An 18,609-nucleotide genomic window follows, 5' to 3' on the forward strand; every position below is an offset into this window, starting at 1 on the left:
GAGCTCTCCAAAATAGGTGGAGTTTTTCTGTCATAATCTTGTTCGGCCTTGTTCTTCCCTTTCTTGTTCAAGTAACTTAACTGTATTCACCAGATCCCAAAAAGACTTTGCCCACATTTGTAGATCTGTTTTATTGAGAAAAGATACTTTTTTTAAATGTGAGCACAGCTGGACACTAAAAGTGAAAACTAATAGGGGTCTGTGTGATGTGGGTTATGGCAAGATTTTTGGCAGAATCAGAAGAGAAGCGTGGTGAGGTTGATTTCAATATTGGGAGATTTTTGCTCCATGTTTTATGCTTTTGGCAAGTAATAAACACCTTGTTAACACACAACCTGCCTCATTAACATTCAGCTCCTTTTCTTACTAAATGTGCACATTGTCAAGCGTATTTGACATGGAAGCCAGAGGGGGTACCTGGTGAAATCAGCTCGCTCCTTGTTCCAGACGATCTCCATGTTGGACACTGTGTACAATATGTCAGGGCCTGAATGCCCCACGTCCACAGATATTGGCATGAAGCAATTGCCAGTTTCCTACATATGGCACAGTTTCAATCCACTTGGAGAACACGTCTGCGCATGAATGCTGCACCTGTACTGCAACAGCAACTATCATTGAAATGATGCTACAAGGACACTGTGTACTCATGGCCATGCACCCAGCTCATGGGCAGGACCAGGCTGCATCTTAGGCTCTTCACTTGCTTTCATAGTGCTCACTAACTCTAAGCCTTACCTGATAGTCATAGCATTCCTTCCTTGGCATTACCCTGACTTGCATTTTTGTGCTTTATCCCCCCAGCCAGAGTTAGCAGTCTCATATTGTTTCTGTCTTGCCTTGCCTTTTAGTGCAGGCACAAGGTAGAAAGCTTGTCATAGTTGTTAACAGACCTCAACAAAGCCGAGGGGGTACCTTTCTCAGGGGGTCCCAGTACAGTGAGCCAAGGGAGCCTTCGATACCAGACCAGGGTATTGGATACAATGAGTCAACCAATTGGGATAGTCAGAATCAGGAGGAGGAGCTGAATGTTGAGCAGCCAAATGTTGAGCTGCTGACCTTTAATCTTTCTACACAACTGGGGGCTGCTTTTCTCCTGAAATGAGAGACTGGTAGGTATTATGGAATGAAAGAGGTTGGCATAGCTGTTCCAGTTGGTGCAAGTGGGAAGGTACCCTGTGAGAGTGAGTAGGCAGTACTAAGAGTGTGCAGGTTTATTGGTGTAGGGGGTTAGGTTGGTGACAGTGAGCAAGGAGACATTGCAGGCAATAATGAGAATGTTAGAGATTGAGCATTGGTGGGAGGTGGCCGTGGTAACAGTGATAGAGTGAGTATGAAGTATCGGAAAGAAAACAGTGGCACTTCTGCTGGTGGATTTGAGAAAATCATTGATCTTCCTACGTTGCTGAGCATTCCTCCAGATGACTGAGATGTGTAGCAACCTCAGACCAGGCTGGCATGGTCTAGTGTTGTGGCCTCTACTGCTCATCCTATGGGAAAAGGAAGTTCTGCATCTGCACTGCCCCATCCAGCAGGACCTCCAGAACCATGCCGCAAAGTGGGGTGCTGATTTCCCCCTCGTCTGCTATGTCTGGGGCAAGTGTCAGGAATTGTATAGGTCAGCTCTGGACTGACCGTGTTTGTTCGGGTACACAACAGGCTTTTAAAGATGGTGGAGACACAAGGGATACCAATGAATTCTGGGAAATCCACTGAGTGGTGAGTTGTTCCAGGAACAGTATGCGGTAATATGTGTTAGAATCTGACGTGGGGGGTGCCATAGAGAATTAGCCATATAATCAGATGAGTTTAGTAAGATATAATGAGAAAGCACACTAGGTCTCACAGAGATCTCTCCAAAAGACTCAATGCAACTCAGGTTTAGCCAAAAAAGTAAGAATCAGCACTAATTCATTTGTACTTCAACATATCTTTGCTTTTGTTAATTTTTCTTTTTCTTTTGAGAGATGTTCAGAGGTTGTGCATAATTTCTGAAACCAAATTGAATGCTGAATGAAGCATTTGGAAGGAGTACAGCTTGTTTTATCAAAATGGCATCTTTGATTACAGGGTTAAATTAGCAGGACAGGAGTGTAAGCCTTGTTTACACTGCCTTGAATTTAGAAGGTTGAGGGGCGATCCAGTCTATGTTTAAAAGTAAAAAGGGGTCTGAGAAGGTAGGTGCAGTGAAATGGAACATAAGAATGTAAGGAAGAGGAGCAGGAATAGTCTCTTTGGCTCCTCAAATCTGCTGCATTATTCATAGCTCTTGACTCACTTATAGATTAAAGTTCAGATTTGAAAATATTCAACGATCTGACCTCCTCTGCTATTTGAGAAAGAAAATTCCAAAGACTAATGATCCATTGAGGGAAGAAATTCTTACTCATCTCTCTACTAGATGGGACACCCTTTAAATTGAAACTTTGCCCAAGTTCTTGATTCCCCCTGAGGGAACCATCCTTTCAGTGTCTATCTGAGAAGTTTCCTCAGAACTTATGTGCTGAATCTTTAAGTTTTGTTTTGGCTAAGTCTGAGTCACATCGTGTTTTTTGGAGGGTTTATCACTGTGAAGCCAAGTTAGTTCTCTCACCCAATCTTACCAAACGCACATCATTCGCACCCTACCACGTCACTGCAGTTGTCTGTATGTCCAATTTTCAACCCCAACTTACCATGCATCCTTCCCACAACACCCAAATTTTACTGGCATCCCTTTGCCCACGCCATTTTTAAAAACCTGTTGTGCACCTGGACCAGTACATCAGTCTGGAGCTGCCTTGCCATTAGCCACAAACATGGCTGACAAGGAGAAACCGATACTCTGCTATGTGGGCTGAGACCTGGAGGTCTTGCTGAATGATGCAGTTGTAGGACTTTCTCTGCCTCAGGACCAGCAGTAGTGGCTGTGACACTAGACCATGTCAGCCTGGTCCGAGGAAGCCACCCAGGTTAAATTGTCTCAGCCACCTGGAAGAATGCTTAGCACTCCAGGAAGAAGGTCGGTGTCCTTCTCCACTCTTTCAGGGTAAGGTCCACCATCTTCTCTCTAATACCTCACACTCACTCATTTTCTACTACTGCATCTATTTTGCACCAAGGTTTATGCACCACCATTCTCACTATTGCCTGGAACATCTTCCCCACTCCCTGTTACCTAACCCAACTCCAATACCACTAACCGTGCATGCCCTCTACACTGCCTATTTACTTGCTCCCTGTCATTCAGCTCCTCACCACTTCTGAGGAGAGGAATCTGACTGTGACCATCTGAAGCCAGGCCTGAACTGGTGTCAGAGGATGGCAGACCACCTAAGCGAAGGCTGTCCTCCTTGACTGAGGCCTGTTGACAACCATGGTAAATTTCCTGGCTTTACTCTGTGCCAAACAGCAAAGTAAGACACCAGAAATATGAATTTGGTATCTCTGGATGAGAGGGCAAAGTGCTAAAGGCAATGCAAGGCATGAGCATCCAGATGGGCTCAGAGTGAGTGAATACTATGACAAGAAGCAATGAGCCCAGAGATGCAGCCTGGTGCAGTCCATTAGGTGGTTGTGTATCTCAGAGCACTGTGTCCTTGGCAACAGCATTACAATGATAGTGCAAATTGCAATTTGCACTTGAAGTTGAATTGGAGATACACTGTGAGGTTTCTTGGAGGATGATACATATTGGGTGCCAATGTCCATAGTGTGGCCTGTGCCCATGGAGTGTGCCGTGAGTTGTTGGTACCCAATCTCCAGCATGGAGGTTGTTTGGACAAGCAGCAAGTCCAATTTGCTATTTGCTTGCAGTGATTTTGATGTCAAGTTTTCCCGTCGACTAGCTCATCTGGCAAGTTTGGTAATATGGGAGTCTGAATATCAATGGAGCAAGTTGTGGCATTAACAAAGTGTTTAACAAGCAGAAATTTTCAGTTGGTATCTCACCATTGTCTAGCAAGAATCTTGGCATGCCTCTTGTGAGAAGCCAGAAAGATGGAGCGAGATGATCTCAGTGTTGACATGGGCCTCTTTGTACTCATCACCTAATTCTGCCACACATCTCACCATAGCCCAAACCACTCAGACCCCTATAAACTTTCAGTAAGACTATGTTTCCTTCTGAATTCCAGGAAGTACAGAGTTAAACTGCTCAATCTTTCCTCATGTGCAATTCTTTTATCCCATGAATTAGCCTAGTGAATCTTCATTGAACTGCTTCCAATGTAAGTACATCCCTCCTTAAGGAAATCCTGGCTGTATACAGTACTCCAGGTACGGCCTGACCAATGCCCTGTGCAGTTGTAAAAAGATCTGTCTAATTTCATGACCTTTTCCAGTTCTATTAGATGCCAATGTTCCATTTGCCTGTCTAATTACTTGGCATATCTGTATATTAACTTTTGTGATTCATGTGTGAGGCCATGTAGATTGCTCTGTATCATGGTATTCTACAGTCTCTCACATTTAAAAAATATTCTGCTTTTCAATTCTTTCTGCTAAAGTGGACAGCATCACATTTTTTCACATCATACTCCATTTGCCAAAATTTTACAACTCACATAACTCGTCTATATCCATTTGTAGACACTTCAAAGGACTAGATCTTCTGAGGATTGGAGATTGCCACTCCCCTCCTACTTTTGCTATTCAGAAAGAGTCTGTCAGGCGATTCCGATCAGGCTCCTGCAGAGATGCAGAGTGTGCCTTAAATCTAGCAGATCTCTCTTGGCGCAGCATAGTCAGGGGAAGTCAATTTCTGTTTTTGTTGGCTACATTATACTTTGTCCCTTCATCTAACTCATTACCATGCGTTATAAATAGTTGAACCCTCAGCACTGATCCATGGTTCTACCTAACTGGTTTCAAGATAACCCATTTCTTCCTGACAATTATTTCCTTTGGTGGGGATTCCTGAACAAGACCGCATGATTTTAAAATTACAACATAATCAAGAAACATTTTTTTCATACAAATGGAATGCGATAACTTATTGCCATAGAATGTTATGGCTGTTGGGAGAAAAATGAGATCTTTAGTTGCTTGCTTTATCCTCAGTAATAACATTATGAATTGGAACAGAGGCAGAGAAGTCGAATCAAATGACTGTTCAATGTAGTACCATAGAATGGCAGAACAGGTTTAAGGGATTAGAATACTTGTTCCTATTCCTATGTTTCTATCGTATAAAATTGAATAACTGCTTTTCTTCAAACATAATTGGCAGTCTGCAATTGTTACATGTGCAATATTAAATATTATCTGACTCTTGATTTTATGTTTTTCGTAAAACATATGTTAACTTTTGGGGAATTTTATCAAAAATATGACTAAGGTCTATTAAATATTTTCCTTTTTGTAACAGATAATTTACTATGAGATTGGTTTCATCATCTGTGCGATTCTGGGAATTGTGTTTATTCTTCTCATGCCTCTTTTGGGCCTATGTTTCTGCATGTGTCGTTGCTGTGACAACTGTGGAGGGGAGCTGCATCAACGACAGAAGAAAAATGCAGATTGTCGAAGAAGCTACTTTGCAACAACCCTGTTTTTTGTTACCATAATTATAACGTAAGTTCGAACAGAAGCACATTTACATTCAAATGTTTGCATTTTCATTGCTAACAGTTGCTGTTGAAATTCACATCGAAAGACCTAATATTACCTTACACAGTTATTGCTTTAATTTCTCCCCACAATTATTTTTAATCTAAGGAGATTTTATTCACTTTCTGCTGAAGTGCTTTCCATGTCAGGTACGCATGCCAGTGTCAGTAAACAAGATGCTGACTAAAGTCTGTGTCTTGCCCAGGGGAACTCTACACAATATGGCCTCCAAATTATCTGAAAGATACATGTCCGTACCCCTCAGAAGTCTATCTGCACTGACTATGACGGAATTCTCTGAGAGATTTATTCTTCTGCTGGGCAATTACCCTGTATCTGGAACCGTCCAACAGTCTACCACTTTGTGTTTAGTTGAAATTCTCCAAAGTTTCCAACACTACTTAACTGGTTAATTAGCAGTAAATGTGAGACAGAAAAATTCTCTTGTAACTTCTGGATAATTATGCATCTGATTCCCTTCCTATAACTTCTCATTAAATTCACGTGACTGCTGAAACCCTCTTACCTGATCCAGCTGTCTCCCTGACCTGATTTACCTTATTACCTGTCTGCCACCCAACCATATCACACAGCTGCCACCCAAACTGCTCACTCAGCTGTCATCCTACCCTCGCATCACCTGTCACCCTACTCTCTTGCCCACCCGGCTACCCTTGTATCCAATTGCTTTACTTCTCTCTGTAGCTTCTTAACGATGCTTTGGGATGTTTAAACCTTGTTACAATACTGAAAAATGGTAGAAAGTGCTGTAAAAATGGGCTGTGTTTGTACAAGACTCTTTGCTGCTCCCTGAGAGGATTCCTGTCTGCAACTGTTGGAAAGGACCCTACATCAAAGACAGGCCCAAAAAAATCTGAGCCAATTAAGAATGGAATAGAATCCCTCCAGTATGGAAGCACGTCATTTGGCCCATTGAGTCCACACTGACCCTCTGAAGAGCATCCCACCCAGACTCACCCCCCTACCCTATCACCCCACATTTCCCATGGCTAATCCATCTTGCCTGCACATCCCTGGACACTATAGGCAATTTAGTATGGCTAATCCACCTAACCTGCACATCTTTGGACTATGAGAGTGAATCGGACCATCTGGCAGAACCCATGCAGACACAGGGAGAATGTGCAAACTCCATCCAGATAGTTGCCCCAGGCTGGAATTGAACCCAGCTCCAAACCGTTTCCCTCCACTTCACCTGACAAAGGAACAGTACTCTGAAAGCTTGTGATTTCAGATAAATCTGTTGGACTATAGACTAGTGTCATGTGACTTCTGACTGAGTAACATTGCTAATTAATGCCAAATTCATCGACTGTATTCTAGTGCCCACTAGAAAAAGGACGAAGAATTTCCATCACTTTGACTTGAATTTGAATGGATGTGTCATAGGTGAAACATCATTTGTTCTTTCCACTTGTAGTATCAAAGCAGGGTTCAGTGTTCAATCCTTAACTATTTACAATCCACATTAATGATTTTGATGAGGAAGTCTGTATTGTAGCCAAATTTGCTTAAGTTAGAAAGATGAGTAGGGAAGCGAGTTGTGAAGAGGACCTGAAGAAGTAAAGGGATTATTGAGAAATCAAGATTACAGAATTTTCTGAAATACACAAATGACATCATGATGCACTTTGTGTAAATATGTTTATGAAGGAAAGATCTGTTTGCCAAATATTGCTATAGATTGGTCCCTAATTTGAGCATAACACGATTTCAACTTGTTGATGATCAACAGTTGTGGTAGCCTAGGTTATTAATTGTGGCATTTATTCTTGATGAAAAATTCTGCAACTAAATTTTAACTCTCCTTTTCAAACTGGAATGTTCAGGAAAATTTCAAACCAAATGTCTTCCTTCTTGTTTATTTACGCATCTTGTCTTTAATGGAAACCAAACCTTCAGTCAATCTACTTTTGCTCATATAAATATCTCGAAACCAAAAAAAAATTTTACCAAAATGAAATGCCAATTTAATTCACTCTATGGGATATAATGAAATGTTTGGAGGCACTGGATACTGCAAAGGCAATGGATCCTGACAGCATTTTAAAAAAATATTGAAGACATGCTCCATATCTTGCTGCACCTTTGGTCAAGCTGGTCCAGTACAACTGCAACACTGGCATCTACCAGACAATATGGAGGATTGCCCAGGTATGTCCTGGACGCAAAAGCAGGACAGATCCAACCTAGTCAATTACTGCCTCATTAGTCTACTGTCAATCATCAATAAAGTGATAGAAGGCATTTGTCAACAGTGTTATCAAGCAGCACCTGCTCAATTATTGCTCAATTTTGATTCCATCAGCGTCACTCAACTCTTGACCTCACTACAGCCTTAATGGGAACATAGACTAAAAAGTTGAATTCCAGAGCTGAGGTGAGAGTGATTGCCCTTGACATCAAAACTACTATTGACTGAGAGTGGCCTCAAGGAGTCCTGGCAAAACTGGGGTCAAGGGAATCAGGGGAAAAACTTTCCACTGATTAAAGTAATACTTGGCACAAAGGAAGATGATCAGTCATTTCAGTTCCAGGACACCCTCAGGGTATTGCCCTTGGTTGAATCATCTTCAATTGGTTCACCAATGACCTTCCTTCCATCGTAAGGTCAGAAGTGGGGATGTTTGCCGAAGATTGCACAGTGTTCAGCATCATTTGTAACTCCTCAGATAATGAAGCAGTCGTGTTCAAATGCAGCAAGATCTGGACAATATGCAGGCTGGGTTTGAAAAGTGAGGCATAATAAAGTGACCTCATATAAATTTAGAGTGTCTCCCAAAAACGTTGCTGATTGTTGCGGACCACCTTAAACACCCAGTGGTCTTGCTCCATTTTGATAGCAATGACTTAGATGGGTAGAGAGATGTTGTCCTACTGTCAGAATCTGGGGAGATGCTTAAGAAATTAAAAAGCAGAGCTAAATTAGCAGATGAAACTTAGTACAGAAAAGTGTGAAGTTATTCATTTTGGCAGGAAGAACAGAGAAACAATGCAAAGGGTGCAGGAGCAAAAGAACTTTGGTGGTACTTGTGCAGGAACAGAAGAACCCTGGGTGTATATGTGCATTAGCCATTGAAGGCTATATTACAAGTTGAGAAAGTGATTAATAAAGCATATTATATACTAGGTTTTATCAATGGTGACAAAAGCAAAGAAGTTATGTTAAACTGTTAAAAAAAACTTGACCTTAATTGGAGTCTTGCATCCAGGTCTGGGAATCATACTTCAGGAAGGATGAAAAGATACCAGAAAGGGTGCAGAAAAGACTCACGGGAATTGTAGCAACTGTAATGAGGTCAGCCAGCTAGACCTCATTGAATATGAGCTCCCTGATTAGGACTGCTAATCTGGTCCAATCAGAGAGCCCTGACTGACAGATAAAAAGGGGTGCGACTGAGATTCTGCCACTTTGGTAGCTGAATCTGAAGAGGCAGTACTAAAGTCAAGGACTGTTCATGTTTAAATAAAGGCTGATTTGGTGACCTGATACCAGCTCCTGTGGAGTTATTTCAGTGGAAATGAGAATAAAGCACATTTATGAAGAAACCCACTTGCAACAATCTTCTTTGAGTTGGGGTAAGCATTTCTTACACATGCCTTTGTTTGAGAAGCTTGACTCATTTGACCCTGCTGCCAAGGAGTGGGCTCAGTATGTGGAAAGAATGCAATTTTTTTCCAGACAAATGACATTGTGGAAAATTAAAAGCAACAAGTAATTCTCCTTAAAGCCTGTTGAGCCACAATTTTTTCTGTTATTAGGAATCTCACATTCCCTGAGGCACTAGATACTAAAACATTTTTGGACTGGAGAGACCAACTCACAGTAGAGGATGGCATATTTTCATAGGAAGCAAGAGTGATTACCCCAAGCGAATGTTACTGCCAAATACTGGCTGAACTCCCCAGGGCCATCCAGGGGTCTCCAAAATGAAGATGTTGGTGAGAAGTTATGTCTGATGATCAGGCTTGGATGCAGACATTGCTGCATTGTTGGGGCAGTGTCCAGAGTGCCAACAAGGACAAAAATTACCGCCAGCAACTCCTTCACATCTGGGGAATGGCTGGGTACACCTTGGACTCGGTTGCATGTCGACTATGCAGGTCTTTTCATGAGTTCAATGTTTGTAGTCTTTATAGATACCTACTCAAGGTGGTTGAACGTGCATAGGGTCCATTCGTCAAACATGGGAACAATGATAGTAAAACCGCGCAGATCTTTTTTAATACATGGAGTTCCAGAAATGTTGGTCATAGATAAAGGGCCATCTTTTACCAGCAGGAAATTTGGGTATTTCCTAAAGTCGAATGGAATTTGACATATAAGGACAGCTCTATACCACCTATCATCCAATGCGTGGCAGAAAAAGCAGTTCAAACTTTGAAGCTGGCTTGCAGAAACAGCCTACAGCTTTGCTAGATACCAAGCTGTGATGGTTCTTGTTCAATTATAGAACCACCCATGCAACTACAGAGTTAGCATTGGCAGAGTTGCTAATCAGGAGAAGACTCCGCACCAGGTTAAGTTTGATCTTCCCAGACCTGGGGGAGGAATGCCAATCAGGAATGCCAATGCTGGACACAAGACTCTGCAAAACAAGAGAGACAGTTTGATACAGGGAACAAAGTTTGGTGTAAGAATCATGAAAATAGCCTTGCATGGGTAAGAGGCATGGTTGAAGTGAGGTTAGGACTAGTGACATATAAAGTTCAGGTAGGTGCAACAGTCTTAAACAAGCATGTTGACTATATGAAAGCCTTAAATTTGCAAACAGTGTGGACAAAATGTGCTCTGTCCTTCAGAAAGACTGCCAGAACTTGTGGGTTCACCTGCTCCGTCAAACATTGACAAGTTGTCAGAATCTGAGACCAAAGAGAGCCAATGGATGTTATCTACCTGGACTTCCAGAAGACCTTTGACAAGATGCCACACAGGAGACTGCTGAGTAAGATAAGGGCCCAAGGTGTTAGTGGCAATGTACTAACATGGATGGAAGATTGGCTGTCTGGCAGAAAGCAGAGAGTGGGGATAAAATAGTCCTTCGCAGGGTGGCAGCCAGTGACTAGTGGTGTTCCACAAGTGTCACTGTTGGGACCACAACTTTTCACTTTATACATTAATTTAATGATCTAGATGAAGGAACTGAGGGCATTTTGATTAAGTTTGCAGATGATATAAAGATAGGAGAAGAGACAGGTAGTATTGAAGAGGCAAAGAAGTGGCAGATGGAAAACAATGTGGAAAAGTGTGAGGTCATGCACTTTGGTGGGAAGAATAGAGGCATAGACTATTTTCTAAATGGTGAGAAAATTCATAAATCTGAAGTGCAAAGGGACTTGGGAGTCCTAGCCCAGGATTCTTTTAAGTTTAACTTGCAGGTTGAGTCGGTAGTTAGGAAGGCAATTAGCAATGTTGCCATTTATTTCAAGAGGACTAGAATATAAACACAGGGTGTACTTCTGAGGCTTTATAAAGCTCTGGTCAGACCACATTTGGAGTATAGTGAGCAATTTTGGTCCCCATATCTCAGGAAGGATGTACTGGCCCTAGAGCGGTTCCAGAGGAGGTTCATGAGAATGATTGCAGCAATGAAAAGCTTAACATATGAGGAACATTTGAAGACTCCGTGTTTATACTCAATCGAGTTTAGAAAGATGAGGGGGATCTAATTGAAACTTACAGAAAACTGAATGTCCTGGACATTGGGAAGATGTTTCCATTAGCAGGAGAGACTAGGACCCAAAGGCACAGCCTTAGAGTAAAAGGAAGAGCATTTAGAAAGAGATAATGAGAAACTTCAGTCAGAGAGTGGTGAATCTATAGAATTCATTGTTACTGAAGGCTGTGGAGGCCAGGTCATTGAGTATATTTAAGACAGAGATAGCTAGGTTCTTGGTTGTCAAAGGGATCAAGGGTTATGGGGAGAAAGCAGGGAAATGGGGTTGAGAAACTTATCAACCATGATTGAATGACAGAGCAGACTTGATAGGTCAAATGGCCTAATTTCCTTTGTCTTATGGTCTTATTGATATGTTGGATGTAGCCACCTCAATGCCTTTGCCACTGGAAGAAGAAAGTGTGACGTTACTATGGCTTTAAGAGATATACTTTGTCCTAGTGTTTTTAAAGCAAGATTGAGACAGAGGTGAAGTACGGTTTGTTCCAGGCCAGTAAAGTAAACAGCTTGTTAGGCCTTGGGATTTTTTATTAAAGCTGGAACAATAGAAGCAGCATGAATGGGTGTAGTCAGGATCCCACAGAACCGGGGTTTTAGTTTGGTTTCAACAGTTGTCTGTGGAATCTCTCTCTCTCTCTCTCTCTCCCCACCCCCCTTTTTCTCCCTCTCTCTTGCTCACTCTCACTTTCTGCTACAACCTAAATGTTTGAGTCTTCACTCTCTGCCAGAATCACATGTGAAAAAAATCTATTTTACTCACTTTGTCTTTGCCAAGGGTGTGTTTGTGGAATGTTACTATATTGGAACAGTTGCTGTTTAGTTGTTAAATAGTCCACTATTCTGTTAAGGTTTTCAATAACGTTAAGGTTATACTAATTATTCTTTCTTTTGTTTGTGTATTACCTATAGGGTAAGATAATGTGTGTTTTGCGTAAAGCAGAGTAGTGTAACCAATTGGATTACATCTGGAAAAACAGCAACTTACCATTGCTTTTAAAAAAGATAAAAGTTAGGGTCTTGGCTATCTTATTGATATATTTGAGGGATTTTGGTCTGGTCCATAACAAGAGTGAAGTTCTACCGAGGTGCTCCCGGCATAAGAGTAAAGCTCCTATGTATTACATGCCACCCGTATTGGACACTGAGTTGGAGGAACTTGAGCTGGTGCTAAAATGCCCCAGGAGGCATGTCCAAGGACTCAGAGGGAGAGGGATGTAGTGATTGCAATGAGGTCATCCAAATGGACCTCATAGAAAATGAGTTCCTTGATTGGGGCTGTTAATCTAGTCCAATCAGGGAGTCCTAGTTGACATAAAAAAGGGGAGTGTCAGAGATACTGCCACTCTGATAGCTAACTCTGAAGAGGCAGTACTAACGTCAAGGACTGTTCATGTGTAAATAAAGGGTGACTTGGTGACGGGATACCAGCCTCTGGGGAGTTATTTCAAGAATCATTACAGAAATTAGGAATCTGGACAGACTAGATGGGGAGAACAGTGCTGTTTGATGTATTAATAGCAAACTAGGCAGCACAGTTTTAAGGTAACTAGCAAAAGAAACAATGGTGACAGAAAGAAAAATTTTGTCATTGTTAAAGTGGTTAAGATCTAGAATTCATTGTCTGAGAACCAAATAGAGGGAGAGGTATTTGAGGCTTTTTAAAAATTATTGTCACCAATGCACTTTTTCTCCTAAAAGTGCATATTTTATTTTGGTGTGATGGCCTCTCAGTTCATCTGGGATACAATTTCATGATACAACAACTAACTGTCAGTAAATGATCATGTGACCAGGTTGCCTGGGAAATAAACAAGAGGGAGCAATTCGTCAGCATAAGTTAATTATGAGGATCTGATTCTATTTGGAAGCCGTTCAAATTTCAGAACAAGCTGGGTGAAGGAGAGAAGGCATTCTTCTTAAACAGTGGCCAGTCAAAATCTTGTGTGATGGCTAAAATAATTAAAAATCTTGTTAACTGTAGGACTCCTAATGGTGAGTTGAATTTCATGGATAGCCAAGGATGGCGTGTGCATACACGTGTGTGTGCAGGTGTATGTCTGTATCTGTACATAAACAGCTTGGCTAAATACGCAGCTACTACTGATGTCAACACTTTAGGACTACAGATGGAATGGTGGGGACCTAGGGAAAGGCAGTGATGGATCATCCATTTCACATTTCTGCTTGACGATAATTGAAAATGCTTCTGCCCTGTCTTTTGTAACAGACCAATTGCTGCTCACCCATTATTCTTGCTGACCTATTATGCACTTATCTGATTAAACCTTTGATCACTCCTAATCCTTTGATTTCTGCACGATGACATTAAATGAACTGTGTTCTGTGTATCACATCAGCAGCAGATATTTAGGAGTTGGTAGTGCTAAATTGTATGTTTCATGCAATTCTAAGTTAATGTGAGAAGAAAGATGCAGGTTTGATTTTAACTGCTTAAGGAACATTAGTTATTGCGTGGCTATATAGCGAACTTAATACTTCCTTGACCGACAGATAAAAGACTAACTTGACACCATCCCAAAAGTAGAATGCATTCAGTACACAAGATGCAAGTATTCTTTCTGTGATAAGTAAAGTTATTGCTACACTATAATTGCTTAAAGCAGAATACATGGGAACATTTTCTCTGAAAGAACCTTTGTGTTCTTTTATGTCTCACTGTTCTTCAAAGACCCTTTGTTCTGGTGTGATAGTGCAGATGACCTTGAAAGCCTGTGGATACAGTCTTTCCCTGCTTTACAAAACATGAACAAAGATGTCTTTCTAAGAATTTAGACATGATTATGATTTGCCTAATTTTAATCTCTTAACTAGACAGTCATTGAAATAATAATGTGGGCTCCATTTATTTCCAACTATTAGTTTTCCTAGACAAAAGATTCAGTAACATATTTAAAAGGCATACAGTTTAATGCAGGTACTTTGAGTAATGAACTGGAAATGAAGGAATAACAGCTAAGACACATGTAACTAGGATAAGCTGATTGTTGATAGAAAAATTAATTGTTTTTTTCATTAATAATTGTTATACATGCATTTGTCATCGTTGTTTTAGTCTTAATGCCAAAATTAGTGCTATAGGATATGAGATGATTTGAGGAGCCTATATTATACTGTATGGCCTAGGAAATGCATGTTAGAATAGAATGTGTTTTGTAAACAGAATTTTCAGCAAACATATATGAAGGTGCATTTTTTTGAATTATTTACTTGAGACTACTGGTGAATGTGCAGGTATTGTTAAGTTTCATTGCTTGAGAAATGAACCAAATTAAAAACCTTTCCACAACCTAGACTGATTTTTCTAACAGTGGTGCTGGACAGAGAGTTCATAGCTTTTTTATGAACAGCACTCGGTAGGGCAGCTTTAAGTGATGGGATTGTCAGACTGAGTGCTAGAAAGAAGAAAAAGAGAGAGATGAAAGCTTTTCTTGTATTATGCCTCAATGTTACCATGGTAACTTCCAGGCTGCATGGACACTCAAGCCATTTCATAACCCTGAGTACGTATAGTATGGAAACTGCTGGTATGTAAAGCAGGTTTTTCAACCAGTGTTGTTTCAAGAGAGCAATGACATTCTCCATTTAATGCCTATCTAATTTGGTAGAATGATTATTCCATTGAAAATATGTTGGATGTGTGACAATTGTCTGTCTTTTTTGTAAATAAAGAAGATATACATATTACAGACATGCCATCTACGTTGAATTATATTGCAAAAAGATGAACACCTTGTTTCATACTATAGAATTGGACAAGTGATTCTACTTCTCTTGCTTCAGCATCATGAAAGGAACACAGTGATGGATTATGGATATTGCTGCAATTATGATATTTGACTTCCTTCATTGTTCAAAATTGTGAAGTGATTGTTTGTTAGGTAGCACTGTAGTGCATGTGTATTTATGTCTTAAATAAATCATTTATATATATATATATATATATCATGTATATATGTTGTAGGATGAAAAGTTAGGGAAAGTACCACACTTTTCACACAATAATCTAATTATTCTCAATGACACCCCAGCCCTAAACTGATATAACAATGCCATTTATAATTACCCATTGTTATTTTTAAGATTAATGAGGCACAAAATACATGTGGATTAGTTTTTTTCTGACCTGCATAAGTTTGTGCCATTCTCAATAGTTGCTTCTGTATGGAGCCAATCTTCTTTTCAACACTGCTGGGGTCAAGTTAACAATTGATAGTAAGCCATTGCTACTGATTTGTGCATTGGCTATTTTGTTTAACAATCGCTCCTGCTACAAAGTCTGGTTATTTTCTCTTGACATGGAGGGCCCTTGACTGATTTTCAACGTAGAACCAAATGATAAATTATACTTTCAAATCTTATGATTGAACTTTGGATTTGGCATTTGTTCAGCTCAATTGATTAAAATATGACTGCGGTAAGATTAATGTCCATGGTGCAGAACACAATATGGTGATTCCACTAGTTAAAAGCCAAATATTTCAGTTTAAATGTTTGGAGAAATGCAAGTTATTTTTTTTAAACAAAAGAAACAGATCTGAATTTAAAACATTCAACTGCTACCTATTCTGTATATTAATTTGCATCATTTATTAAATCCTTATAACATTTATTGGGTATTGTTGATAAAACTGGTGAATACAAAATTCGTACGTGGTCTACTTGTGTTTCTAAGCGTGAACCTGTTGCTGTAAATGAACAGTGCCCTGAAATTAAAATCAAACAGCATGGAAGTTCCATAGCACGAAAATTGTGCTGGTGGAAAATTTTAATTTTGCATTTTTAAAAATTCACACTGTAAAATCTAACTATAAAATCTATCACAGGATGTTATAATATTGTTAGTTTTTTTTGTTATTATGTAATTAAAATGAATGAAATAGCTTAATTTTCCCAATCAATTTGATGATGACAATTCCAAAGATTTTCTTAAACTAATATGTACATCAGTGAGCACTAATTGCCTTGTGTCCCTTGTTGATTCTTTGGATTGATCTTCCATGTTTGCTGTAAATTTAGCTGTTTAAAGAAACATGTTTATGAGGAGCTGCATCTCTAATTATCTTCAAGTGTTGGTAATTTTGCATAGAACTAGTTAACTTGTTTCATGGCAACAAAAAACACAAATGTTTTGAGAGAAATTGCTCATGCCTTAACATGGAACTTGCTTGATTTCCAGATTTTACAGACTACTTTGAAGTATCATACATAATTGTACTTTAGGTTGTCTGCTTTTCAGAATGCTAGTTGTGGGAAAATGTCCATTGAAAATGAAAACATTTTGAGGCTAGCAGGAATATACTTGTGAAAAGGTACTCAGTTGAGAAATTCAATATAATTTTTTTATTAATGTCATCTATGTTGTTAAAATTCAAAATCAAAATATAAATTGTCAAATAAATGCCTTACAATTGATTTTGGCACAATCGTCTGCCTTAAGGGCACCTAGTTTGTTAATTCCCTTTTAAATAACTTTTCTTTTAAATATAAAAATCAGGGCTGGAACACTGTGCATGTTTGCTGCTAACCAAAATCTCACCAACAAAATTAAAAGAGTTAAGGAGTTGGTCAACAATAACTTCCAGGACCTACACTCTCTGCTTGATTACACACCAATGGTAAGGAAGATTTTGCCTGTGTATAATGCTAAAATTTTATGCATTTCTAATGAAATGTTATTTACGCAAAAGTAAGTAATGTTTTTTTTAATTTCAGCAACTAAATTACATTACACAACAATACAGCATTGCTAAGAACAACGCACTCTCTGATATTAACAGTAAGTAATCTTTTTTGTTTAATTCTGCTAAATAAACCTATAACCTTCTGTTTTACTGGACATTATGCACCTCAGTGCTCAATGTCTTAGACATTAGTTATTATACAGGATCATTTCATTGGCATATCAGTTTTCATGAACAAAATCTTTTGTTCTTTACAATAGTTTTAGTTATGATCGATGTAACTGCCAGTGCCACCCTCAAAAATGTTCGTTTGCTGTACCTCACCTAATAAGAATTGCTTTTCGAAAACAAATTTCAAGTCGATCTTTTTGATGCTGACCTTAGATTGTTAAAGGGAATGAAAATAAGAGTTCAAGAGATTATTTCCAGCAAGAGTTCCATAAACATGAGGGAATCATGTCTGCATTGGCTTGGAGACTTAACCATTTTTTCCTCCTGAGGTCAGTTGATAAGAAATCATTCTTTTCATGTAATGGCATACATACCTCTCAAGTTATTATGTGAGCAGTTTACAAGAAACAATTAAAAACTTGTATTGTTGAAATCAAAGAGAAAATGATTGTGATTAGTAGCTGATCAGCCAGAATCTGTAAATAGGAGAAAGAACAAACATACCAACGGAAGAACGACACAATAAGAACAAAAGTAGATCATTCAGCTACTCAAGTCTGCTCTGCCATTCAGTAAGATCATGGCTGATCTGTTTGTGTTTTAAATTCCACATTTCCATTTATCTCCAATGACCTTTGAGTCCTGTGCCCAACAAGAATCTATTCACTTCTTTCCTAAAATATTGAATATTCAATATTTAATATTTGATTGAAGTTTCAAAGGCACATAGCCTTCTGAGAGAAAACAAATTTCCCAATCTTTGTCCTGAAAGAATGATCCCTGACTTTAAAACAGTACCTAGTTCTGGATTCATCCACAAGAGGAAACATCCTTTCAATGTTCACCTTGTCAAGACCATTCAGTGTCTTATTCACCTCAACGAGGTCACCCCTTACCTTTCTAACTCCAGTGGAAACAAGCCCAGACTGTCTAGTTAATCCTCATTGGACAACCATTCATTCCAGGCATTGAAGTAGTAAACCTCCTCTGAACTGTCTCCAATGCATTTACATCGCTCCTTAAATAAGGAGTCAAAAATTTACACACAGTATTCAAGATGTGGTGTCACCAATGCTCCATTTAACTGAAGCAGAACGTCCTTACTTTTATGTTCAATTCATTTCTTAATAAAGGACAGAATCCCATTATTCTTCTTGATTATGTGCCTTCCCTGCATACTAACCATTGTGACTCATTGACCAGAATACCTAAATCTCTCTAAACCTTGGAATTCCCGCAGTCATTCTCCATTTAAGTAGTAGTTTTTTTAAATTCTTCTTGCTAAATTGAATAACTTCACAATTATACTCCATCTGCCAGATTTTTTGCCCACTCACCCATCAACAATAAACTTTTAAATGACGCATTATAAAATATCTTTGGTAAATCCAAGTATAGTATGTTGTTATGATGCACTGCGGAAGTGCACTAGAAATCAATTATTGCAA

At 39.4% G+C, this 18,609-nt stretch overlaps 1 protein-coding gene across 6 annotated transcripts in view; it reads left to right on the top strand.

The window, feature by feature from the left end:
• LOC109920589 (prominin-1-A-like) overlaps positions 1–18,609 on the top strand; it is a 237,273-nt gene that overhangs the window by 86,372 nt on the left and 132,292 nt on the right. For all 6 annotated transcript variants that reach the window (XR_007263570.1, XR_007263572.1, XR_007263573.1 and 3 more), the window contains 3 exons: positions 5,348–5,553; positions 16,804–16,924; positions 17,022–17,085. Coding sequence is in view for 3 of the 6 variants with exons in the window: in XM_048604798.1 (XP_048460755.1) it covers positions 5,348–5,553; positions 16,804–16,924; positions 17,022–17,085 (391 nt within the window). In the remaining 3 variants the exon portion in view is untranslated. The remainder of the gene's footprint in view (positions 1–5,347; positions 5,554–16,803; positions 16,925–17,021; positions 17,086–18,609) is intronic.

The sequence above is a fragment of the Rhincodon typus genome, chromosome 1, assembly GCF_021869965.1.
Source record: "Rhincodon typus isolate 14 chromosome 1, sRhiTyp1.1, whole genome shotgun sequence".
NCBI classification, from domain to species: domain Eukaryota; kingdom Metazoa; phylum Chordata; class Chondrichthyes; order Orectolobiformes; family Rhincodontidae; genus Rhincodon; species Rhincodon typus.